Here is a 25,929-nt window from a genome sequence, read left to right as displayed (position 1 = left end):
TTTATAAAGATTCCTGCTTTTGTACTTAGAGACACTCTTTTGCAAGACCTTCTTCTTTAAAAAAAAAATACTAAAAAGACTGCTATTGGAACTTTTGACATTTCAACGAAATCTCATTTCGTGATTAGTTCCAACTGATCCGTAAACTGCAACAGGACTACTGCCTATGCATTTATCATCACAACTGTTGTACTCAAAGCAGTAAGAACAGCAGCATTTTATAACAACTATCCATCTCTCCATTCTCAAAGAATTAAAAGCATTGTTCTGTCCTCTAGCTTACCAGTTCTTCTCAGATCTTGGAGCCTGTTTAGAGGTTCACTGATTTCTGACAATAAGAGACCATTACAGCTACAATGGTCTATGTAACCTGTTTAAATAAGACTCTTATCCTCTAAATTATCTCCGCCTGTTGGTCTACGAACAGAAGAGAAAGAGTCAGTGTAGACTTAAATTTCATGTGACAGAAATCCTACCACAAATACTTGGGTAAGCTTTGTCCCACAGGTTATTTCTCTTTGTTAAGTAAGATGTAGATATTTAATAATCTGAATTCACCTAATTTAAATTTGCAGGTACCAAAATTCACTGGACCATTGTGAAAGACTGATCTGAAATCAGACTCCACTGTCCATTGTCTCAAAGATTGGGTATGAGAAGCTGAGATGGGATTCCACCTATCTTTTGTCTCAGAGATGGGTGGGAGGAGTTGAGATAAGATGCTTCCACTATCCACTGCCTGAGGGATAAGTGGGAAAGAGCTAAGACCTCCAGGATTGGTGTGAGGAATTGCCCATTATCCCAAGAATTGATGCAGACCTGTGCAGTTGAAGAGCTGGCTGCAAGACCAGGGAAACTGGCCCACCAGGAACCTGCAATACAAGACATGAAGAACAGAGCTACTCCCCCCAGGTCATTATAAAAAGGGGAAAAGGTAATCACCAATAGGCATATCACCAGGGAGTCTTTGCCATGAAAGATGACTCCAGGAGGACACCTCCTTGAGGACACTCTCCACCAATGACTACTATGGACCCTGAGGGACACTCTCCGTGCGCCATGAGGGCAACTCCATCAGGACACCTCCAGGGGTACCTTCAAGGGGTCAACTCCAGAAGGACACCACCACAAGGATACTCATCTCAGACAACTACTATGGACTCTTGGGGGAACACTCTGCTCCGATACCGACAATGAACACCGAAGGACTCCCACCACATCTGACAACAAATCCCTGGGACACCACTGGATCCATGCTGGTGACTCTCCCTCTGCACCCCAAATGCTTGCTTCATTTTCTACCTTTTTTTTCAATCTTTCTTATCGCTATCCACTTTATTACAGTAATCTCCCTTTTATAATAATTGTCTTTTGTCAATAAACCAACTGATCAACTATGGTACTTGACCTCGTTTGCATCTTAATTTCACTCCTGGGATCACAAACTGAAACATGGTCCAAAACTAGGATTTTCTCCAACTGGACCCTCACAATCATCTAATACAATCATTCCTACCACCTGGGAATGTGCAGGGTGAGCAAGTAATCTTTTATTTCTCTCTCAGAGAGAATAAATGGAGTTTAACATTCTCCAGGAAAAAACAAAAAGACAAAAAAAACCACTCACACACAAACCCCTGAAGTCTTCCAAGTTTCAAATCATTCTTTTCTTTCTCTTAGAAATAAGTCACAATTTCAAAGAATCATTAAGGTTGGCAGGAACTTCTCCAGATCATCTAGCCCAAGTACCTGTTCCAATAGGGTCAGCTATACCTGGTTGCTCAGTAATGTCCAATGAGGCTTTGGCTATCTCCATGGACGTCAACTAGACAGCCTCTCTGGGCAACCTTCTGTATTGTTCAGCCATGTTTACAGTAAAAGCATGTTTTCTTATTTTCTAGTGAAATTAAGTACATTTCAGTTTTTGCCAGTTGTCTCTTCTTCTGTCACTGATAATCACTGCAAAGAGTCTGCATTCCTCTTCATCACTCTGTCCTATCAGGTATTTCCAACCCTCCTCTTTTTCAGGCTATGCAGTTCCAGCTCACTCAGCCTTTCCTCACACAAAAGACGCTTCAAACATCTGATGATACCTTAAAACATTTCTCAACATTTTTCTGAACTGTAGATACTAGACTGGAACACAATACTATGATATACCCTTCAGCTAATCTATTAGAAAATGTGATACAACTCCTCAATTAATATGCCCCTGCTTCTCTATGTAAGTAGTACATTCCATCTCATGTTTGTGAACAGCGTATATGGCAATACACATTTAAGTCTGCCAGAATAACCAGAACTCTTTTCAGCCTTTTGGCTTTGTGCAATACAGTCGCATACCACCTACATAGTTAAATACTTTGCTCCTAGACATACAGCACTGTTGGATGTGCTAAAATGTATGCTAGAGAAATAAGTGCATTCTACAGCGCATCCTGATCAGCCTTTGTCATCAACTTCTTCTCTCTTTACTGTTAAGCCTCTGTGATACCTGTAAACTCTGTCAGCACTGATTTTACGCTTTTTCCCAGATCACTAACAAATACATTGAACAGCACTGAACCAAAACAGCAACCTGTAAGACTAACTATAAATGTCAACAGTTGGATTATTATCTTCTATTTACAGTTAGTTTTATAATATGTCATTTAACTAGCTTAACATATTTAATATAGGTCACATTAATTTTACTTAGTGCTAACTTTCTGTTACTGAACGTCACTCGGTAACAAGCCCCGCAACTTTTGTAAGCCTATAGGACAAAGTTCTGTCTATCATTACTACTACTAGCTTTAATGATGAACAGAGAAACCCCATACCTGGGCCAGAATCCATTTTCCTGACAACTGTACAAATAACGTACTGCACTCAGTACAACTGTTTTCACTTCATAAATCAATTTAGCTTATGATCTCCACAAAAGAGTAGTAAATTTGCTTGACAAGTCTGACTTTATGCCATTCAGAGGGACCTAGAAAAGCTTAAGTGGGCCTATGCGAAACTCATGAGGTTGGAGCAATCCCCAGAACCAACACAGGCAGGGGGATGAAGGGATTCAGAGCAGCCTTATGGAGAAAGACTTGGGGTACTGGTGGATCAGCTGACATGAGCTGGCAGGGTGCACCTGCAGCCCAGAAATCCAGCCGTATGCTGGGCTGCATCAAAAGCAGCATGACCAGCAGGTCGAAGGAGGTGATCCTGCCCCTCTACTCTGTTCTCGTGAGACCCCACCTGCAGTACTGCATCCAGCTCTGGGATCCCCAACACAGGAAGGTCCTGTTGGAGGAAGTCCAGAGGAGGGTCACAAGAATGATCATCATAGGGATGGAATACATCACCTAGGAGGAAAGACTGAGACAGTTGGGATTGTCCAGTCTGGAGAAGAAATGGAGACCTTAGAGCAGCCTTCCAATACCCACAGGGGGCTGCATGGAAGATGGGAACAGACATTTTAACAGGGCCTGTAGCAAGAGGACAAGAGGTAATGGTTTTAAACTAAAGGAGGGTAGATTCAGAGTAGATACAATAAAAGAAGTTTTTTACAATGGGTGTGGTGAAACACTGCAAAAGGTTGCCCAGGGAAGTGGTGGATACCCTATCTCTGGAAATATTCAAGGTCAGACTGGACAGGGCTCTGAGCAACCCGATCTAATTGACAATGACCCTGCTCGCTGTCAGAGTGTTGGACTAGATGACTTTAAAGGTCGCTTCCAACTCAAACCATTCTGCTTATGCTTTCAAATTAATGGCAGAAGTTCAGGGTCATCCATTCCCTGGGGTTGTGAACTTCTTCAGCTACCTTTCACCAAACATCCAAAAATCACAGGATTAACTAATTCCTGTGTAGATTTACCCACTTCAATTTGAGGCCCGCAACAGTAAGCCATATGAAAAATAGACCTAGAACTAATGAGGTGCAATTTCTATTTGACACACATATTGTTAAAAATTGTACATACCTGCAACATAAGCTCAACTATCAGACATCCAAGAATCTACAAGGCAGTGAACCTTTTAATAAGTTTTGGTTTCTAACACTGTACCAAACAAAACTGAAAATTTTGTCAGGATTAGAAGATTTACCATGCATCTTTCCATGGATTCTCAGAGAACTCACACTGTTCTCACCCTATGAGTGTGTGCATGAGTAAGCTCACTCTCCTTTACATTGCCAGTTTCCACAAAAATCCTAGAAACAGGACTCATAGGACTCCAGCTCCATGGTAAATCAGATTGAAAGTACCCAACAAGTTCAAAGGCTATTAAGAAACCTGTTTTTCTGTCTTAGATCTGTACACTAATGGAGAAAAAATACAAAGTTAGCAGATGGGACTTTGCACAACACGTGTCAGAATATCTTCACGTGCCATCACCATTTTTTTTGCAAAAAGATAATTGTGTAAGAAGAAAAAAAGGCGACATAGAGGTATAGCAAGCTAATTTCAGTTGGATTCCTCAGGTGGTGTTGTAAAATAATAAATTATGCAATATATAAAGCTTTGTCTGCTAAACTAATTAATACCAGTTAAATGTCCAACATATTGAGCTGCTTATAGAATGTAAGCTCTTATGGTGCAAGCTAAATGACATAAAGAAGGCATATCGCAATGTGGTAAAAATAGTTTACATTTTCTGGCAAATTTTAGAAAGAACTTTGATTAGCTCTTGACCAAACCTTACAGATATTAATGAAGGTTTGTCCAGGTTTGCTTGGGTGGTTCTCTCTTACTACTCTTTCACCATAGGATTAAAATAAATTATATTCTAATGCATTTAGATTTACTGTAGCCACATAAGATATGGAAGAATTAAGTTGGGGGAGTTTAGACATTTGAACTGGAATCTGTAATAGACTTAGCCCAATTACTTGCCCCAGCCACAGGCCTGAACCACAGCTTTGTTCTGCTACATGACTGATGGGTATTCCAGAAAGTAAGGGGATTCAGCTATTCGCCCTGCCTTGTGCTATCATTTCAGCCGTTCCAAAGAAAGCTGAAACGAAGTAACTGGAAATCTGTCACATGGAACTACTGATTTTTTGTGGAACAAAGGGGCCCCAAATCATATAGCATGCACAGTATGTATAAACCTTGACTATGCTGGTCCATTGGACTCTGAGGTGGGCCCATTCCAGGGTGGGGAGGTCGCATACTCTTCATGGAGCCACAATGAACATCTTCAACCATCCCTTTTTCATGCAAGCCATCAACAGACTGTGAAAACAAAATAAGCATTTATACGGAGATAGTATATAAATCCACTATAAAACTCCAAAGGACTTTAACTTAAAATCTAAACAAATAAATAGAGTACAAACTTCTCCTGGTAGTCATTCAAATCACATATATTGGGAATGTTTACCCCTTTAATCAGACATATGGGGAAGCACAGAGCACCATTAGACTGCCTGTCTCTTCTGTTGCCTTTTTGTATTGGTTTTTGTTTTTTTTCCTTATGAACAGTTCCGCAAACCCAAGGAAGCAAACTGTCCAAATACAAACATATGAATCCTATTGGCCTCATATTACAAAGCAGTGTAACACACACCAACTTACAAAAGTACAGCCTGTGGCCTGGCTCAAGTTATTTTTAGCCCAAACTTTGCCCTTTCAGTCACTGCTCCACTGGAATGCCCCGAACACTTTCTGCTCAAAAACAAAGATGACACTGCAGGAGGTAACCACTTCTTTGCAGGCAAAAACAGGGCCAGGCAGTCAAGGCAGGGAAGACATAGTTATAATCAAGTACTTGTGCTGCCTACAGTTCCTGTCATCTATTTCACTCCTCAAAAACTACAGTTCCCATAGTACTTGAAATGTAAAACAGGGCCAAGTGCCTTTTTCAGAGAGTGAAGAGAAGACAGCTTGGTGTCACAAAAACATGCTGAAGGCATGCAGGACACTGGAAAAGTTTCCAAAATAGAAACTAAAGGGCTCTGAAAGTCAAAATAGGGGAAAAGTAACATTAGAAAGATCATGTCTTATGAAAACTAAGAAGTTTTTTTCTGAAAGGAAAAATTACATCAGGTCCTTAACTAAGAGATTTTGCTCACTAACTTAGGCTTTGTATTAAGAAAGATAGGCTGGCATTCACTTCCTTATCTTCTCTTTACAGAAGTATGCAACTCTGTCCCTCTCTGTAACATGTGCATACATACCAAATGTTTTTGCAAACCCTATTGTGAATGGAGAGCTTGCAATCTGTTTTATCTAAATGCATACCTCTTTACTGAAAATTCTTTTTAAAAAGAGAATTAAGAAAACTTTCCCCACTGGAAACACACACAGTTAAAACAACAGTGTGCAAGAAGCTACATCAAGTCACACAAAAAAGATACCGTCACATTTCTTCCTTTTGAGCAATTTGTTGCACATGGATCAATTTAAGCAGAAGTAAACACGGGTCACCATTTCTACAAAGGAAAACATTACCCTAAATTTTAAATTATAATGCCTTGATACAAAATTTCCACTTACCATAGCAATAATCAAATCTTACTGGAAGTATCTTTAGACACATGGTGGGTGGGGGGATGTTTATTAGTATTTTAAAGGATTTCACTATCATTTTTTCTTATCAGAAACTATGGTTTGAAAGCAAAAACATTATAGAAGAATATGGATTTTTTATGTTTAATCAAATTGTTGTTGTCATGAAGCTATAATAACATTTGTGAAAAGAACTTGTATCAGAAAAATACCTGTTATTACTACAGAAGCTATTTGTGATTACAAGAACTTGGGATATAGAGTAGAAATGTAGAGATAGATGATTGACATATCACAAATAGTTCCTCTGTGTTAACCAAGTAAATCCCATTGCCTTTTTCTGAGGCATGAAGATACCTCTCTCTCCCTTTGCAACTATTTAGAAAGATAACCAATGTGGAAAACAACACTCAGTTCACATTCTACCTGCAGGAGCCGAAAACTGTGGAAACTGAAACACCTGTAAAGCCAGATGCGTTCCTATTTTATCATGGTTATGTGTCAAGGACAGTCTTTAGGGCCACCAAAAGGAGGAACATACTGTGCGGGAAATTGGATCTGACTTCCAGAACAGAGGACTCTACCTGTACACATCTGTGGTGTGACTGCAGGGTTAAGTGTCACTGCACTAATGGGTGGCAACTGTGCAACATCTGTGAATACAGGCAGCTCCGATGGGAGTAAAAAGGACAAGGCATGCACACCTAGGGCAGAAGTACCAGCACACAGAAGGTGGAAAAAGGAGCTGGCATTAACAACAAGCAGCAGTGAAGAGGAAAACAACAAATATGTGGTCTTTTAAAGAGAAATTTCAAAATCGAACAGGAACAGGAAAGTAAAGACATACAAGAAAGCATCAACTGACTGAATGTTCTATGGATTGATCAGAAGAATGGGGGTTTGTAATAAAAGTATTCTAAAAAAACCAAACAAACAAAAAACCAACCAACAACAAGAAGTAAATCACACAAACACACACACACAAAAAAAAACCCTGTAGCAAACTGTAATGCTTCGAGTTGAATGGAAGGGAACCTAAACATATCAAGAAAGCAGTTTGCTTCTCTTTGTTTGCAGATATTATGCTGTGAAAAAACTTAAGTTAAATTTATCTGGAACAGATTAGGAAAGGTAGAACACAATCAGGTTGGTTCTTACTAGAAAAGCTACAAAAGATGAAGGTGGCATAAACTTCTTTGAAGACAAAATTAGTTTTAATGATCACAGTACTGCTCATTTACGCAGAGACTTGTGTTTCCAAGAGTATTTTTGATCTAGAAATACCTCAACTGCCTATGGAAAAACCCTATAAAAGACAATTCAGCAAAGGATTACAAGAACTGAAAACCAGTTACTTTTAATATCTTCTTTGAATCACTGTGTAGTTAAACGATAACTTTATGTAACAGGTTAAAAACTACAGAAAGGATCTCAGACACAATGCAATTTCTGTAAATTGTTCAGTCCTGTATAAATTATTAGAGATACCTTTCACAACGACATTGTTGGTTTGCAAAATGTAATACATACTACCAATAAAGCACTACTATCAAACTGAGGTACTTTATTATTATTATTATTATAATATGACAGAAACAGGAAGTTGAGATATTCAACTTTGAGTGCACATGACTATTTTCATTGGGGCCCATAAGCAGGAACAAGCACAAAACAGGCCAGATATATAAACAGCGCTTACAAAAAACATAATGAGGGATGAGCTTCAACTGTATGCAAGCCCACACCTACAGACTTGGCAGACTTACAGACTTTACATAATGCCTAACGCATAAGGAACATTTTGCCTACGCTGCTTTTACTCTGAATTCAGTAACTAAGGTCTTCTCACAGACAGCACTGCATCACAGTTTGACCTATTTCCAGGTAAACTGTCAGATTACTGTCTCTTTTTCTGCTTCCTTCACCTTCTTGAAACAAATAAACAAACAAACAAAGCACCAGCCTTGAAATCAGAGACCAAGATCAAGTATCAGACTTGATTTGTTTTAGACTATGCATCCTCTAAAGCAGCAAAAATCACACAGACCAAAGAGCAGTGTGTTGTCACATAACTGCACAGAATAGCTGAATGCATTACTGGCGGACAACCAGACCAACCGTGGTTGTTCTTGCAGCAGGGACTTGCCAAACAATTCTGTTATTCTCCTTTAAATCACCAAAACACCACTTCACATGAGATCTTCACTGATTTTTCTAGGCTGACAACACTATTTTCCTTCTTTTTTCACTAATGTAAACACATACAACAAAAATAATACAGGGAACCTGCTGCTGAATAAAAAGGTGTTACTTCCAGGACCATGACAGAATTTTAAGGTTTACAGAATGCCTAATGTGCACAGATATATTAATTAACAATATTTGAAATCTTGAAACCATTTGCCTTCTGTTTTAATGGAACAGCTGAGTAAACAAATAATATATTTAGCAAAAAATACCATTTTTATAGGAAGATAGTTTCTTTCTATCACGCAGTTTTTCTCTAATTCACAAAAGCCAGTAATATTGCCCATGACATCATGGTTATTTTTCCACAGCCAGTAATCATTTACAGAACACCCTATTACAAATTGGGAAAAGAAGTGATTATGCTTCAGGTTAAAATTAAATGGAAGAGAAAATAGACCAAGAGCTAACAGTACTCTTCCCATTCCTCAAGTGAGAACCATGCAAATTAAATAGATATACTGTTGTCATAACTAAAAGTTAAGCAGTTAAAATCACGTGATGAAGGCTGCACACAAGAGCATACAGAAAGCTGTATCAGTTCATACTCAAACCATCTCACTCTAATGTTCTGCCTCCAGAGGAGCTTGTATGTGGATGCCAAGGAGAAGTAAGATTAAGGCAACCATTTAACAACACTTTCCTTTAATATCTTCCCAGCTTCAAAGTGTTTTCACCTTACAAGACTCTCTGAGGCTTACGGTTTGTCCATTTAGCATGGTCTCCCCTTCAACAGACTTCTCAGTATTTCTCCTTAAATATAGCTATCTTGCATCCAAGAAATACTTCGGAACAATTTGTAACTGTATGTCCCTGGCAATTTGATTGTCTAAAGATTACTTAGAAAATTTTCAAGAAAGATAGCTGATTTACTGTTTCTGTCAACACTGTTACAGAAATCAACAGTAGATTTTCCCGTGGAAGGCTTTTCTGGTTACTAAATGAATATACAGTCTTAAATTTTCATACTAACCGGTTTTTTGGTAAACATACTTTAGGAATTATTATTTATTAATGTCAATTTGTATCAAACAATGTTTTCTCTACTGTTGGATACTTTGTGGGGTTTTTTTTGTTTGTTTGTTTCATGCATTATATTACTCTTTGAAAGCCAGTCAAACATCTAAGGTAGAATTAAGGTGTTCCCCTACTTAAGTTTGTGAAATTTAAAAGAACCACATCCCACTGCATACAAAAGATGTGTACCTGAAAAGCAACTACATAACTCGGACACTGTGCAATCCGTCACTTACACTGCATTTCATTAGGAAAAAAAAAACGCGCATTATGTTCCATCATGACTTCAAAGCCCAACTGCTTTACACAGCACTAAGCAGCAAAAAAACATTTACTCAGTCAAACTGCAGGTGGCTGACCAGTTTTTTTTGATTACATGGAACAACATTCAAGTAATATTTGCAAAATAGTCTAGAGGCACCCTTCCACGGCATTTCTTAAAGAGACCCTTCCTTCAGTTGTCACAGTACACTGCTTCTGGGGTTGCACAGGAAAACAGACTAGAAAACTGATCTAGACTGGAAAATTGACCAAGAGGTGGTTTTTTATGTTTGGTTTTTTTTTTTTTTCAACCTGGATCAGCTCGGCAGTCACATTTTCTACCTCAGTCACACACACACAAAGACATGCTGGAACTTGTGAAGTGGTGACCTAGAGGACAAAAGGCTGCTGCTACTAAAATAAAGACTTGTGAAATTACAGCCTTGTTCCATTATCAGAATCAGGATACAGGAAAGGAAAAGTAATTTTACTGTAACTATACTGACTGGTCATGTTTGAATTAGCTGTCCAGACTTTTCACATTTATGGTGCATTTTCCAAAGCATTTCAGTGCCACCTCAAAGGGAGAGCTTCTACTCTGGCTCACAGAACTCCTGAGACACTCCTAAAGTCTCTGAAAGAACTTCATGGGATTATATTTGTTGGTTTGTTTCTAATGCTAATGTAGCATTAAGTGTCTGAAGAACACACAAAGTGAAACAATACAGGAGTCAAAAATGTAAGGCATGGAGCATTCCATGGTTCTAAAGTTCCTGGTGTCACCCTCTTCTTCTGCAGGTATAGCAGCTTTTAAAAATATAAAGAAAAGACAGAACTGAAGGATGTAAAAACCCTGGCTGTCTATGAAGTTTGGGGCATTCACTAGAGTATTGGAAGCTTGGGTTCTAACCTTCCAACCCCACAAACAAGGAAATGCATGTTGCAATTTTTTTTAGCTGTTTTAATGAACGAAAAGGATCCATATGTGGATGGCAACATCAAGAAGTTGCCAACTTAAAAGGAAAATTAAAATATGTTTATATTACTTTAATTTTTTATTGTAAACTTTTTCCTATATGCATATAACAATTCCAAGTGGAATCAACAACAGTTATCAAAATGTTTTCAGTATCTTGGCCCTGTAAGCTGTTACTGCATATTTCTGAGAGTAGAACATCAGTGAAATTGAAATTATCCTAAGCTCTAAATCTAAACCAAATAAAAATGACAATACATAAAGAGACTGTTCTCACAAAGAAAATTCATAGAATCATAGAATAGTTAGGGTTGGAAAGGACCTTAAGATCATCTAGTTCCAACCCCCCTGCCATGGGCAGCGACAACTCACACTAAACCATGCCACTGTGACACCTCACACTAAACCAAGGCCTCATCCAACCTGGCCTTGAACACCGCCAGGGACGGAGCATTCACAACCTCCCTGGGCAACCCATTCCAGTGCCTCACCACCCTTACAGTAAAGAATTTCTTCCTTATATCCAATCTAAACTTCCCCTGTTGAAGTTTTAACCCATTACCCCTTGTCCTGTCACTACAGTTCCTGATGAAGAGTCCATCCCCAGCATCCTTGTAGGCCTCCTGCAGATACTGGAAGGCTGCTATGAGGTCTCCACGCAGCCTTCTCTTCTCCAGGCTGAACAGCCCCAACTTTCTCAGCCTCTCTTCATATGGGAGGTGCTCCAGTCCCCTGATCATCCTCGTGGCTCTCCTCTGGACTTGTTCCAATAGTTCCATGTCCTTTTCATGTTGAGGACACCAGAACTGCACACAATACTCCAAGTGAGGTCTCACGAGAGCAGAGTAGAGGGGCAGGATCACCTCCTTTGACCTGCTGGTCACACTCCTCTTGATGCAGCCCAGGATACGGTTGGCTTTCTGGGCTGCGAGCGCACACTGAAGCCGGCTCATCTTCATTTTCTCATCGACCAACACCCCCAAGTCCTTCTCTGCAGGGCTGCTCTGAATCTCTTCTCTGCCCAACCTGTAGCTGTGCCTGGGATTGCTCTGACCCAGGTGTAGGACCTTGCACTTGGCATGGTTAAACTTCATAAGGTTGGCATCAGCCCACCTCACAAGCATGTCAAGGTCCCTCTGGATGGCATCCCTTCTCTCCAGCGTATCAACCGAACCACACAGCTTGGTGTCATCATCAAACTTGCTGAGGGCGCACTCAATCCCACTGTCCATGTCACCGACAAAGATGTTGAACAAGACCGGTCCCAACACCCATCCCTGAGGGACACCACTCGTTACTGGTCTCCAGCCGGAAATCGAGCCATTGACCACAACTCTTAGCCAGCCAGCGAGTTCTTTATCCACCGAGTGGTCCATCTATCAAATTGATGTCTCTCCAATTTAGAGACAAGGATGTTGTCTGGGACAGCGTTGAATGCTTTGTGCAAGTCCAGGTAGATGACGTCAACTGCTCTGCCCCTGTCCATCAGTTCCGTAGCCCCATCATAGAAGGCCACCTAATTGGTCAGGTAGGATTTCCCCTCAGTGAAGCCATGCTGGCTGTCACCAAGCACCTTGTTGGTTTTCGTGTGCCTTAGCATGCCTTCCAGGAGAATCTGCTCCAGGATTTTGCCAGGCACAGAGGTGAGACTGACTGGTCTGTAATTCCCCGGGTCATCCATTTTCCCCTTCTTAAAAATGGGGGTTATATTTCCCTTTTTCCAGTCATCGGGAGCTTCACCTGACTGCCATGGTTTTTCAAATATGATGGCCAGTGGATTAGCAGCTTCATTCACCAGCTCCTTCAGGACCCAAGGATGGACTTCATCAGGTCCCATGGACTTGTGTACATTCAGGTTCTTAAGATGGTCTCGAACCAGATCCTCTCCTACAGTGGGCCTAGGGTCATCATTCTCACAGTCCCTGCGTCTGCCTTCAAAGACTTGGGTGGTGTAGTCAGAGCATTTGCCAGTGAAGACCGAGGCAAAGAAGTCATTAAGAATCTCAGCCTTCTCCAAATCCAGGGTAGCCAGTTCTCCTGATAGCTTCCGGAGAGGGCCTACGTTGTCTCTAGTCTGTCTTTTATTCACTACATACCTATAGAATCCCTTCCTGTTATCCTTAACATCCCTAGCCAAGTTTAATTTTAACTGGGCCTTAGCTTTCCTAACCTGGTCCCTAGCTTCCCAGACAACATTCCTGTATTCTTCCCAGGCTGGCTGCCCTTGCTTCCACCTTTTTTCCATTGAATTTTCCTGAGCAGCTCCTTATCCATCCAAGGAGGTCTCCTGGCCCTCCTGCTGCACTTCCTTCTAGTTGGGATGCAACACTCCTGAGCTTGGAGCAGGTGATCCTTGAATAACAACCAACAGTCTTGGGCCCCCCTGCCCTCTAGGGCTGTATCCCATGGAACCTTACTAAGCAGGTTCCTGAAGAGGCCAAAGTCTGCTCTCTTGAAGTCCAGGGCAGTGAGCTTGCTGCACGCTCTTCTCACTGTCCTGAGGATCTCGAATTTGACCATCTCATGATCACTGCAACCAAGGCTGCCCTGGAGCGTCACGCTTCCAACCAGCCCTTCCCTGTTGGTGAGCATGAGGTCAAGCATGGCACCTCTCCTTGTCGGCTTCCCTATTATCTGCACAAGGAAGTTGTCTTCCACACAATCGAGGAACCTCCTGGATTGCTTGTGCCGGGCCGTACCTTCAGTCCAACAGATGTCAGGGTGCTTGAAGTCCCCCATGAGAACAAGGGCCTGTGAGCGTGAGGCTGTTCCTATCTGTCTACAGAGCACTTCATCCACAGATTCCTCTTAATCAGGCGGTCTGTAACAGATCCTTACAGTAATGTCCCCCATAGCTGTTCTCCCTTTAACCCTGACCCACAAACTGTCGACTGCTCACCCGTCCCCAGACACAGTTCCATACTCTCCAGCCTATCCCTAACATAAACAGCAACTCCCCCTCCCCGCCTGCCAGGCCTGTCTTTTCTAAAGAGCCTGTAAACTTCCATTCCGACACTCCAGTCGTAGGAGCCATCCCACCATGTTTCTGTGATGCCTACTATATCATACTCCCGTAGTCGTGCACACATCTCTAATTCCTCTTGTCTGTTCCCCATGCTACGGGCGTTTGTATAGAGGCATCTGAGCTGAGCTCCAAACGAAGCCGGCTCATTGGCTGGAGTGGCTGGAATATCTCTGCATCGCTCCGAGCATTTATTATAGGTGCTGGCAACTGACCGGGTGTGTTGGGATGGAACAATGTCTCCCTCCCCCAACACATCTAGTTCCACACAAGTATCTCCTCAAAGCAAAAAGTATTGATAGTCTAAGCACATATGTAATTTTAAATGTATGCCAACAACCACTGATGTCCAATTAGCCACATGTTCTACACTATGCAGTTTAAATTCCTCAGTAAGATGGAGCCTTTATAAAATAACTTGGAAACCAGGTTTTTCATCAACATGGAAGAGTAAACAAATTTTGAAGCATAAGCCATTCAAGAGCTAAAATTACTAATTAGAAAAAAAGAGAAAAATTTCATGCAAAACGAAAAACAATCCATGAAAAACACAAGACACATCCAAACAGACAAGAAGGAAAAAATTAAAAAATTGTTAGAATGGTCTATCACAAGAATTTAATATAATAATTCAATGGTTTTTCCCCCTAGAAATGTCTATCTTAATGAGCAGTACAGTTTACAAATGAAGATTTGCAAACTACTAACTATAGTTCAAAGTATTTTACCAGGAAAAAGGAAACTGTATTTAATCTGATAAATGCATCATCTTTAAATAAAAGAAGTAAGAGTGCAGCTGCAGTTTTGCAGATGATACACAATGTGTAATAGCAGTCAGGCAGGTCTAAATGCAGTGTAATTAGTTTTTTTAATCAGCACAGAGAACTAGAGGAAGAAAAGGTCACTTATAATAAACTATTACCTTATGCATTTGATGCATGCCTTCCTGTGGATAATCAGTAGGCCCCATTGTTGGCATTGGATGCGGGACACTGGGTGGACCAGGACTTGGCCCCATCATGCTGTGAACTGAGCTAGGAGATGGCCCTGGCCCTGGGCTGGGTCCTAGAATCGGTCCAGGTGAAGGTCCTGGTCCAGGGGAAGGACCAGGATGAGGCATGGCGCCAGGGTCTGTAGGTGTGGACATCTATTTTCTGTCTCCTTTTCAATTAGCAGAACAGCTCTAATAACAAAAACAAAACAAAAACAAAAACAGAATTTCTATGACATCAGGGACATTGAAAAAATACACTGGCAATCATTACACACAGAGACACACATACATGCTGTCACCAGCAGAAAATACTTAAATGATCCTAATGTTGCACATTAGTTCAAACACCATTCTAAAAGCTCACTAGAAGGATAAGGATTAGGAAGGATTCTGGTAATTCAGTCAGTTTCTGGATCTCTGTATGCAATTCACAGAACCAGCAACTGGTACACTATTAGAAATACCTGCCAGAGACCATGGTAGTTCAACTGACTTTCTATCATCAGATCTGTTAAGTGGGGTCACAGTATTATAAGGCAGGTAAGACAGCTGGGCACCTCTGTAATGCGTGTTCAAAAATCTCTTCCTAAACAGGTGTGACTGCACTGAAATTCATACTTCTAACATGTATTGTAATGCTGCAAAACTAGTATGAAAAGGATTATTAAGACTATTTTCTGACTTGTTTTAAAGTTAGATACTAATGTAGGACCCCTCTGGTTACCTCCTATGCAATCATAATATCAAATGGACAACAGAAAAGACAATTACTTTGGACTGAAGAGTTGTAATTCAATTGAGGGATTCTGTCAATGTCACAAACCAGAAGAGTGCAGCTCAAGAGGCTTACAGAACACTAACTGCCCTGAGAACAAATGACAGGCTTTTACCTAGGCTGGAAAACTTTCTATTACTCTGTTTTTATTTCAGTGTTATTAGTAGAACAAACTGATGTGAGCTACATGCTTGAAATATTTCTCAGTTTTCTGAGAATTTTTTATCATTCTTCTTCAGATATCTGAGAACTTTTATGAATGTCTAAAACCAAAAACTGTTTACTGATGTCAGAGTACTGTAACACAGTGATGCAGCTGCCATATTTTTTACAAAATTAAGATTGTCAGTTGCTGCCAACAAGATCAGTCATATTTCTTGGTATTCCCCAATCCCAAGAGCACCATTTTCATTATTTAAGAGAAAAAATACCATCTATTAAAAAAAAAAAAAAAAAAAAAAAACCAAAAAAAAAACCAACCACAACTCACCCATCCCCCTGAAAAAAACACCATCAACAACAACAGAAAAAAAAAAAAAAAAACAACAAAAAACACAAAAACCAACCAAAAGAAACCCTGACTTGATTCCCAGTGTCAACACAAGGCAGCAAGTGGAATCACCTCTTTCAACAGCAGCCGACCATTACATGGGCTTACTCTGTTCCCTTTATTTACTTTGGGTGTAGTTTTATAGTAAGCCTACCTGTCCATGATTACATGTTCCACAGTAACAAAGCCAATGCAATGAAAAATTAGTCTTATTAAAGACCATCCTAATTTGGTACATTACAAGGTCATTACAATGAAATGGTACATTAGAAGGACCTAAGATGGCTCCCTGTCCTAGCCTTTCTCCTCACATTTTACCCCAATTTCCCACAATTTACCACAGTAGTGGTCCACCTTCCATACCTGAGTTTATCACTATCCACAGTTAGCAGCAATTACTTTCTAACTTAAGTGGTGTAACCCTGTTATGACACTGCTTATACAAAGCCACACTCTAACACTGCAAACACGCTGGCTTGTAGCCAAATTGAGAAACAGACACTCAAAAAAAACTTAAGCATCCTCCCAAGGTTCCAAACAAAACAAAAATGAGGCTGACCTGCAAGACATGTAAGAAAAAGAGTAGGTTGGTGCTTACTGCTCGCAGTCAGGGAATTCCAAGCTTACAGAATTGATCATCTTTCTTCTTTTACAAGCAAGAGTCTTTACTTATCAGAACTCAAACAGAAGATAAAATGCTACTACATCAAGAACATTTTCACTTATTTACCCTCCATTACCTAATCGTTCTGTCAGGATCAAAACCATCTTAGTAGCTTTTGCTTATAAATTTCCTTTTGTTATGTTTTAATAGCTACTAGTCTCTTCTGATTACAGGCAACAGATTAGAACAATGGTTAACTCATTTAAACTAAAATACCCTCACCTGAAATAAGCTGCCCTAGGACCCTGTTTCATTGCAAGGTAAAACAGGGAGATGCCTACAAAACTTCTTTGTTCAAAACAAAAGTCTACTCACATTGGTCCCCTATAGCCCCATGACATTAGCACCAAAGGAATCAAGTTACTAAATGCTCACAACTGCATGTACTATACCACAGCTTCTTATGGGAAGCACACAGTTTGGCTGAAGGACAACAGGCATTTCTATATGAGTCAATCACTACATTGCGAAAGATAAAACTCACACTCTCACAAGCTGACTCTCTCTGCACATTATAAGCCAAACTCAACCCATTTAACAATGCAGGACATAGCACCACCACCACTGTCCAGAAAAATTTATACAGAACCAGAACACAATCAACTACAAAACTACCATGAGCATACAGTGTCCCAAAACACACAAAAGATTTCTACTTACACCTATGCATTAAAATAGGTATCAAAATCCCCTCTATTCACCGCTTTTGAATTCAACTTGCGTTCTCATAAAAATTAACTGGCTCCAGTCTCAGCTCCGCTAATTACACTGTCATTTACATATACATTATGCCCTACACACAAATTTGGAAAATTTCAAATTCTTTTAAATGGGCTAGAAAGCATCCAATCTTTGAAAAACAGTAATTTTAAAAAGGGAAATGTTGTACCCCTTACACCAGATCAAGTCCTTTCATTATCTTTATTTAACAGAAGATAAATTCACCCAGTCCTACAGAATTGTGAATTTTCTTAAACAGATTTGTATTCTGAGAATTCTGTATATCAAAGAACATACTTTGGGGGGGAGAGGGGAGGAAGTAATTTGTAAGATCTATATCAGAGGAACATAACATTTGGGGAAATACTACCTGAATGCAAGGAATATATCCTGCCCAAAGACACCCATGGACGTAAAGATACAAAGCAGCTTTCTCTGGCAAAACAGTCCACAAAATTTAAAAAAAAAAAAGGCACTGCCATACACCAGAACACATTATACATGGCTCTCCCAACTAAGGATCTGTTCATAGAACAGAACTGATAAAATGCCTACGATATAACACATTTCAAAAATAATTTAGTTTATATTTACTGAGACTGAGATTGTATAAAAAAAACCCCACAAAAGTTAGGCACTCCACTCTAACTAAAATTCAGTAAGAGCTAGGTATCTAATTCCTCTAAGTCCTCATGAAAGTCTCATTAAAATCAAAGCAAAAATCTACAAAGAGACAGTACAACTGTCGCCAGACTCAATCCAGATAACAATGGTATTAGTTCGGGTAAGTTCTGGTGCCTGTAACGAAATAAACAAAGTGAAGTGAACTCCCTGCCAAAGCCAGTCTTGACCCATTTGTTTGAACTGCTTTTTAATGAGTAGTGTCTGTCTGAATTACAAGGGAAAGGTGATGAAGGGAGGAGGAAGAAAAAAAAAAAAAAGTAAATTCTTCTAACAGATTACAAAGACTTAAATAAATAGAATTTGATTGTCCCAAATGGTAAGGATGATAAGGCTGCTGGCCCTGATTCTCAAATGCATTACATACCATCTAATTGTTTCTCAAGTGTCCAATCTTAAAATTTCCTCAAAACCCTCATGAGAGTAGCGTTATGCACATGATTTCAAGTAAGACGTATCTCTTCTTGAACTGCAATCCCTTCTCAGGTTTATTTACACCAACATCACCAATCTCTTTTGTAAACAGTCCCAAATGGAACTAGTGGGGATTGAATTAGTTGTGGCAAATCATGCAGTTCTTATTGTGGTCTCAGAGAATCTCTCCACCTCTGCTGGACACACCAGAATTGAGGCAGAGAGAGAAAAAAAAAAATAACCTATCGTCAAGGTAACTATAGGCAGATGAAAATACAAGAAGAGCCACAAACCCAAGAGCTGAAGCTGAAGAGAGTGACTCCGCTCAACAGCTTACGACAATGAATGTCTACATTACAAAGAACTTGAGGGAGTACTTCCTAAGCGTAAAGGCTGCTGCACTATCACTTTATATGCACCTAGAAGGTTTTGCAGATGTAGCTAATTCACCATAAACTAGGGTCTCCATTGGCTCAATATTTCAGGATGCACAGGACATGATATGTATCTTGGCATAAAGCTGCTATAAGCCCAAAGGTAACAAAGGCACAGATTTCCTTCACATGAATAAAGTGTTCAATATTAGTAGATTCAAAACAAGAACACAGCAGGTAACAAATCACCTGCATTACTTTGTCATTCAAGGCCAGCTGGTCACCCAAAAAGACCCAGAGATTATAGACTATTTTGACACAGGGCACACATTAAGTCTAACGAGAGAGCAGAAAGTATTAATAATTCTTCTGGCTGTTTCTTTTTACCATCCAATATAACTTCTGCCTTTCTGTGACTAAGTCAGCCTAAACTGAACTTCAGCCAGGATGCTTTGGTCAAATCCCCCGCCTTGGATAGGTAGTGGAAAGTAAGCAAACTGCACCACTTAGATATGACGGAAAGGAAGCATGGACCCACGCAACAGCCACATACACCCTGCAAAGCAGACTGCAACTTTGCCTTCACAGAAAAATAGTCTACTTCCCCCACATATCTTCAGTTGAAGTCATGGTGGCTTTGAAACGCTATGCCATGAAACTGTGATACACTACAGGCCAAAGGAGTTATCTTTATTATACTATCACAGAAAACATGAAACAATACTGCCAGTGATTTTCTTAGTAGTATTTTCTTAATCTGCTAAACACCACCAAATTAAGATGTTTAAAGTTTAAGAAGTGATTAATAATGACAGGATGATAGTAGCTCATCATAATTAAAACAAATAGCTTACAACACTTAGAAGCAAATCAAGTGTTTCATATTGTACAACCCCAAAGAACACTCTGCTTTAACATTTATCAGGATTTAACTATTGTCATTTCATCAGTGATTCAATCAATAAGTAGGTTTACATGAAACAACAAAAAAAATCAGTAAAAAGAGTAAAATCTTAATATAAACCAGAGTTACTCAGTTCACGTAAGAGAAGCCAAACATACTGAAAGATTCTGCCTTTGCATAGTCATGTGTGTAACTTTACTGTAACTTCGAAACCTGAAGGAAATTTGCAGTTTAAACTACAAAACCACAGGATCAGAAATGCTGCACTTTAATTGCTTATCCAGACACTTAGGCCAGAGACAAAAGCTCCTGGACACCACTTTAGCTGCCTGTCTAGCTGTCTACCAAAGACTGTCTGCATGCACACCAGCAGAACTAGCAGAACGAGTGGTGTGCTTACTCCAGAAACCTCACTGTGAAGTCATGTAGCATGAGGCTCTTTTTCACATGCACAGACAGTTTACTTCAGAATGACAGTCCTAATATTTCCCACCTTCAACCCTTTACAAATATTTTTGCAGAAATTCTTACTCCTACTGCGTAGCTGTTTCAGTTTTTCATAAAGCCATTTCTCAACTACTCCAAATTACAGCCTACTCTGTTATGAAAAACTAAAATCAGTAACAAGAAACGACTGGCTAACAGCTGGGGGTTGAATGTACTACAGAGTCAAAAGGCGTCACCACAAGTCACAGTTCTCAAAGTTAGGCTAAGCTATGTGACCATACTTTTCAATGAAGAGACTACAGCATAGACATATGATCCTTTCTGATGGCTTTACTGCAGAAGGAAACAGCCATCAGAAAGAGCAGATAGCTGCAGTTAGAAATTTAATTGCAGACAACGCTCAAGATCAAGTCCATGTTTGTTATATATGTGGATTCTAGTGCACATTTCAGGCACAGAAAACTAAGTCATGACAGCACAGACTGATTACAGAAACTGGTTAAGTTTCCATACCATGACCTTTACAACAGGTGTTAATCACAGTTATTGAACATAATCTTCACATTAGACTCTGAAAAACAAAAGCCAAATGAGATGTAGGCAGGAGGACAGGAATTCGCCGTTACTACAACTGCCAGGCCTTGTCTTCACTTAAATGGGAAAGAAGAGGAGAAAAAAGGGAGAAGATTGTTTCAAATACAAGTTACTTATGGTAAAATACTAGTGAAAATTTTAAAAATGTATCATTTCTGTAACAACAAACTTATTTTCAGCATTTTTCCAAAGGTCCCAGGTCTAAATGATCCACCTGGGCCCTCAAACACTGCAGTGATATATGGGAAACATTCTCTACCAAGCGGAGACAAACAGGAAAATGTTCACGCCTAAGAATTGGTGACTTTACATGTACAATTCTCATAATTAGTCTGCCATGTTTGCAAACTACCAAGGCTCTTTTTTAAGACAGCCTTACTTCTTTCCCTTATTCATCCTTCCTTATTTTATCTTGCAAATAAGGCATAAGCTTTTCTCTCCTGCCATTTTCACAACAAGTGATCTTGCTGTCATAACATTGCTGCCATTTTCACAAGTGATCTTTATGTCATAACACTGCATTTATACTTCAGTAGAGGCTCAAACAAATAAAAAAACCTGAATGGATAAAGTTCAAAAGAGGTGGAGGTCCAGGAAACACTCTTCAAATGTACAGCATTTCGACTGCAGCAGAAAAAACGCTAAAAAAATATAATGGGCATTTTAATAAGTAATTTGTAAAAATGTTCTTGGTTATACAAAGAATAAAAGGTCTCCTTCTGAAAAGAATGACCAGTTGACAGCAATATTACTGATCAGGTCCACGAAAACTGAAGTAAAAGTGCAGACATTTTTCAGAGTCACTACTGTGCACATTCTGACCTTAACTTAAAAAGTCCAACAAAAATAGCAAAAACATATCTGCAGATATTAATACAGACCTTTGTCAAGAATATATTTAATATAAGAATGCTAGCTGGAGCACATTTTCTCTTGTCAATTTTTAAGCCTCAGGTGTTTGTGAAAGCATTTTTCAAACTTGACAAGAAACGATCACAGGCCACTTCAGAAATGAACAAAAGAGAAGATCTAAGACTGCTTTGAACACACTCTTTCTGGCGCGTGTTCTATGAACCACCACAGAAATAGCACTCCTAAAGCTGAGACATAACTCATGAAATATTGTATTTAATGAAGCTCTACTCTCACCTCTGTCAAGTCCACATATGCTGTATCATAACTTTAGATTTACTTTTAAATGCTCATTAGGCATATAGTCTTTCTGCTTTCTATTACTGATAGACACGGACATGAAAGTCTGCCTCCAATCTTATCCTTCTGGTACACTTTTTCCCTTAGAATAATAAAAGAACAATACAAAGTCAAAGACAGTGACAGAGCAATTAGGTTCCCAAAGAGAAAATGTGCCTTTATTTGCACAACAATACTAACTTACACAGAAGATAAAGTCCACCCCTAACATGTACCTGGTATACTACTAAAGGAATTAAAATCTGGCACAATGTTTACTGTCTAGGTCTTAGGGGCTGCGGTTAAAACCGAGTAACACTGAAGAAATCTAAAGCAAAACAGAAAAGAATGCAAGTGGAACAATGCCATGTCATGGATGCCATATAATTTTTTTTTTTTTTTTTTTTTTTTACAGAAAGCATGCAGAACACTTGAAGTGGTAAGAAAAATAATCTAGACAACTTCAATTCTTCAGTCATTTACTTACCTATCTAAAACATTCGATACCTTAAAAGAACAGCGTTAACCTAAAGCTTGTTAAGTCTAGTATATCAAACATAAGCAGCAGATGTCAAGGAAAACCAACTTCGGCGCGATCTATGCAGTCATGCTGACACTTAACCACTCTCTCTACGCACTCTTAAGGGAGAGAGGGAGTGAGAAGGGAGGGAAAGGGAGAAAAAACCACCCACCAAAAACCCCACAACATAATCCGTTAACAATCAGTCAACTGTAACTTCAGTTCGAGTTTCCAAGAGCTCTAACTTTTCCAGCCGTGTGCAGTTTGTTGTTCCACCATCATAAATTTGCGGGGCGGGCGGGAGGAGACAAAATAAACAACTCCATTTCTCCCCGCACCACGGACATAATGAAAAGCCGCCGGGGGGGGCGGGGGCGAGAGAAGGGTTAAGTCGCGGCACTGTGCCGGGCCGCGCGCACGGCACGGAGCACGGGCGAAGGAGGGCCGCGGGCCGCCCGCTCCCCAGCGGCAGCGCTCTGCCTCGGCGGCGCCGTGCGGGTTTTCCGGCCCTGCCGGGCGGCGCGCAGGCCTCGGCGCCGGGCCGCCCGCCGACCCACACCCCCCCCGCCTCCACCGCAGAGGCGCAGAGGCAGGCGCGCACAGCCGGCACGGCCCAAATCTCCCCCTCTGGCTTTGTGCAAAGTTTTCGCTCCGCCGACAGCCTCTAAGCCGTCCCTGCCTGGACATCCAGCCCAGCTGCCTCTTTCCACCTCCCTTCCGTGAAGGAATGGCTGCGCCGCTCCCGGCCGCGGGCCGCGCAGGGCCCCGTACCTCCACGGCGGGGTGTTGAGAAATCCTCAGCGGCGGCAGGCGGGCAAGCGGCCAGGGCATGCCTCAGGGCTGGCCCGGGCCCGTTCCCCTGCTGCTCCTTCCCTCCGCCACCATGTCACACCGACCAAACATGTCTGTGTGCCTGTGTGTGGCGGCGGTGACTTCCTTATCCGCCGCCGCTCGCACAAGTAGAGGGACGAGAAAGGCCACCCCCGTCACCACCAGCGCTTGCCAACGCCTTCTCTCCCCGCGGCGGCCGGGGGACTGGCTCCGCTGTTTCCTGCCCCGCCCGGGAGCTAGCTGCTGCAGCGACCCGCTGCCTTCCCCCGCCTCCTGCAGGGGAGAGAACTTTTCCAGGTGCCGACTGCCACCCCCCCCTTCTCCCGACGGGGCAGACGAGCCGCGTCTACCTGAGCATCCGCGTGTGTACGCATCCTCACTCCCGCCCGACCCGGGCTGGGGAGGAAAAATAAATTTCCGCGCACACCGGAAATAAAATGCTTTTTGCTTGGAAGGCGAATACAAAATTGCAAGCGCATGTTTTGTGCTACTCCGCTTCGCCGACTGCTGCAAGGTGGCGGGGGTGTTGGGGGGGGGGCGGCTTGAATTCTGCTGGGAGACAGAGCTGAGGGGAACGACACAAGCTATTCTGGGAAGTAAATCGCGACACCTTTATAGCTGGAGTGACTGCTCAGTTAAAAACCGAGACTGTGTTAAGCAACAGGAGCCGCAGCCTGCCGGGCGAAGTCCCAGCCCCCATCCCCTCCTCTCTCCGCTATGTGTAGTGCGTGTGACAGGCAGGCACGGAGATTATCCGGATCATGGCCTCCCAGATCTGCTAGGGAACGCCGCTACTCTCGCACGCAGGACCGCTCCCCCACGCACCATCCTTCCCCCTCCTCGTGCCTCTCTACTTCCCCTGCCTCCGACGAGTCTGTGCGAGCGTGTGCCAAGGCGGAGAAAAAGCTCCACCGCAACACACTCTCCCGCCTCTGGACACCGTGAACTTCATCCTGCGACCCGCGGCTGCCGCCGAAAACCAACCCACGGGGCGGCCGACACCCGAGGGGGCAGCAGGAGAGGCCGCCTCCGGCCAGCAGAGCTGCCCTGGCCAGGGGGTTTATAGGGGGTCCGTCTCTTCCCGGATCAATTTCCCTCCCGGTCGCGTCGCCTGGAGCTCCTGACGCGTTCGCTTGGCCTCAAAGACCCTGAGGTGCCAAGAGCTGACTGTTGTTGCCGTGCGAGCCCGCTGGCCACGCCGTTGACAAACGCTAGCTGCCCGGCGAACACGGCGGCTCCGACAGGCGGGCACGGTGCCCCGCCGCTCCCCCGTCCCTTCCGCGGTGCCGCTGACTCACAAATCAGCCACCAGCGACGCCGTTAGGTTTTTTCGCCTCACACCCTGCCGCCCCGGAGATTTGCATCGTGATTATTCCAGAAATACCGGATCAAAACTTTCTTCTCTCCACCCACTGGGGGATATAAATATTCGGGAGGGCCGGGCGCCGGGGAATGTGGGGAGAGGAAGCAGGTGGCACGACAGCGGTCGGGGCCACCGAGGCTGTGCTTGGGGAAGAAGAGAGAAGGTGGGCAAGGCGCTGCCGGCGTTCTCGGTGACAATAAAGGACGGCTCAGACACCTCCGTGCCAGGGACACGGAGCGGGTCGGGGGGCGGACCGAACTGCAAGTTGTATTTACCTTCCGCCCGCGAGGAGCGCCGTGCTGGATGTCGCTCCTCTCCCCCTCGGTGAGTCATCCGAGTGCGAAACCGGAGCGAGGGACTAGATTATGAACATGACTTCATTGATGACAGCCATTCCCTCCTCTTCCTAAACTGCTGCCCCTCCTCCGGCCCCCTCCCACCACCTCCCCTCACTAACGCCGCCGCTAAGAAAGCAACATCCCCATTGGCCCTCTGGCGGGGGAGTGCCCGCCCCTCTGCACAGAAAGAACGGTTCTATTGGCATTGGCTAGCTGTCACTCAGCCGTGAGGTTCGGGCGGGGGAGGAGGAGGTGTGCAGGAGCGTGGGGAGTGTTGTGGTAGCGAGTGTGTGCGCGAAGGTCGAGGGTTGCGTTGTTGTGCTTGCCGTGCAGCGGTGGGGCAGCCTGCGCTGCACGCTCGGGCTTGTTCCGCGCCCCTTCACCTCTCCCCAGCCCTGTGTGCTGAAAGGAAGGAGCGGCGGGACCGTGCTCCGTCAGGACGGAGTACCTGCGGGAGTAGTTGGTGGAGAGGTGAAGGAGGTGCTGGAGCCCCGCTGTGGCACTGCCCCAGCCTGCTGGGGAGAGCCCACGCCGCTGGGGGAGGCGGGGAGCCGG

The 25,929-nt window shown here is 42.4% G+C and overlaps 1 protein-coding gene across 5 annotated transcripts in view; it reads right to left on the bottom strand.

The window, feature by feature from the left end:
- Positions 1 to 25,510, bottom strand: part of SMARCA2 (SWI/SNF related BAF chromatin remodeling complex subunit ATPase 2) — a 121,779-nt gene extending 96,269 nt beyond the window's left edge. For 2 of the 5 annotated variants that reach the window (XM_080636701.1, XM_080636698.1), the window contains exons 1-3: positions 25,312 to 25,510; positions 14,937 to 15,197; positions 5,093 to 5,216 (exon numbers count right to left, since the gene is read on the bottom strand). In XM_080636701.1, coding sequence (XP_080492827.1) covers positions 5,093 to 5,216; positions 14,937 to 15,161 — 349 coding nt within the window. In that variant the 5' untranslated portion in view covers positions 15,162 to 15,197; positions 25,312 to 25,510. Of the gene's footprint in view, positions 1 to 5,092; positions 5,217 to 14,936; positions 15,340 to 23,613; positions 24,290 to 25,311 lie in introns of those variants that run through there. The other 3 variants (XM_080636699.1, XM_080636700.1, XM_080636702.1) reach the window with 3 other exon arrangements.
- Positions 25,511 to 25,929: the final 419 nt, after the last annotated feature.

The sequence above is a fragment of the Psittacula echo genome (assembly GCF_963264785.1).
Source record: "Psittacula echo genome assembly, chromosome: Z".
Classification (NCBI taxonomy): domain Eukaryota; kingdom Metazoa; phylum Chordata; class Aves; order Psittaciformes; family Psittacidae; genus Psittacula; species Psittacula echo.
Note: the sequence above shows the minus strand (reverse complement) of the source record. Positions and strands in the feature narration are given on the sequence as shown.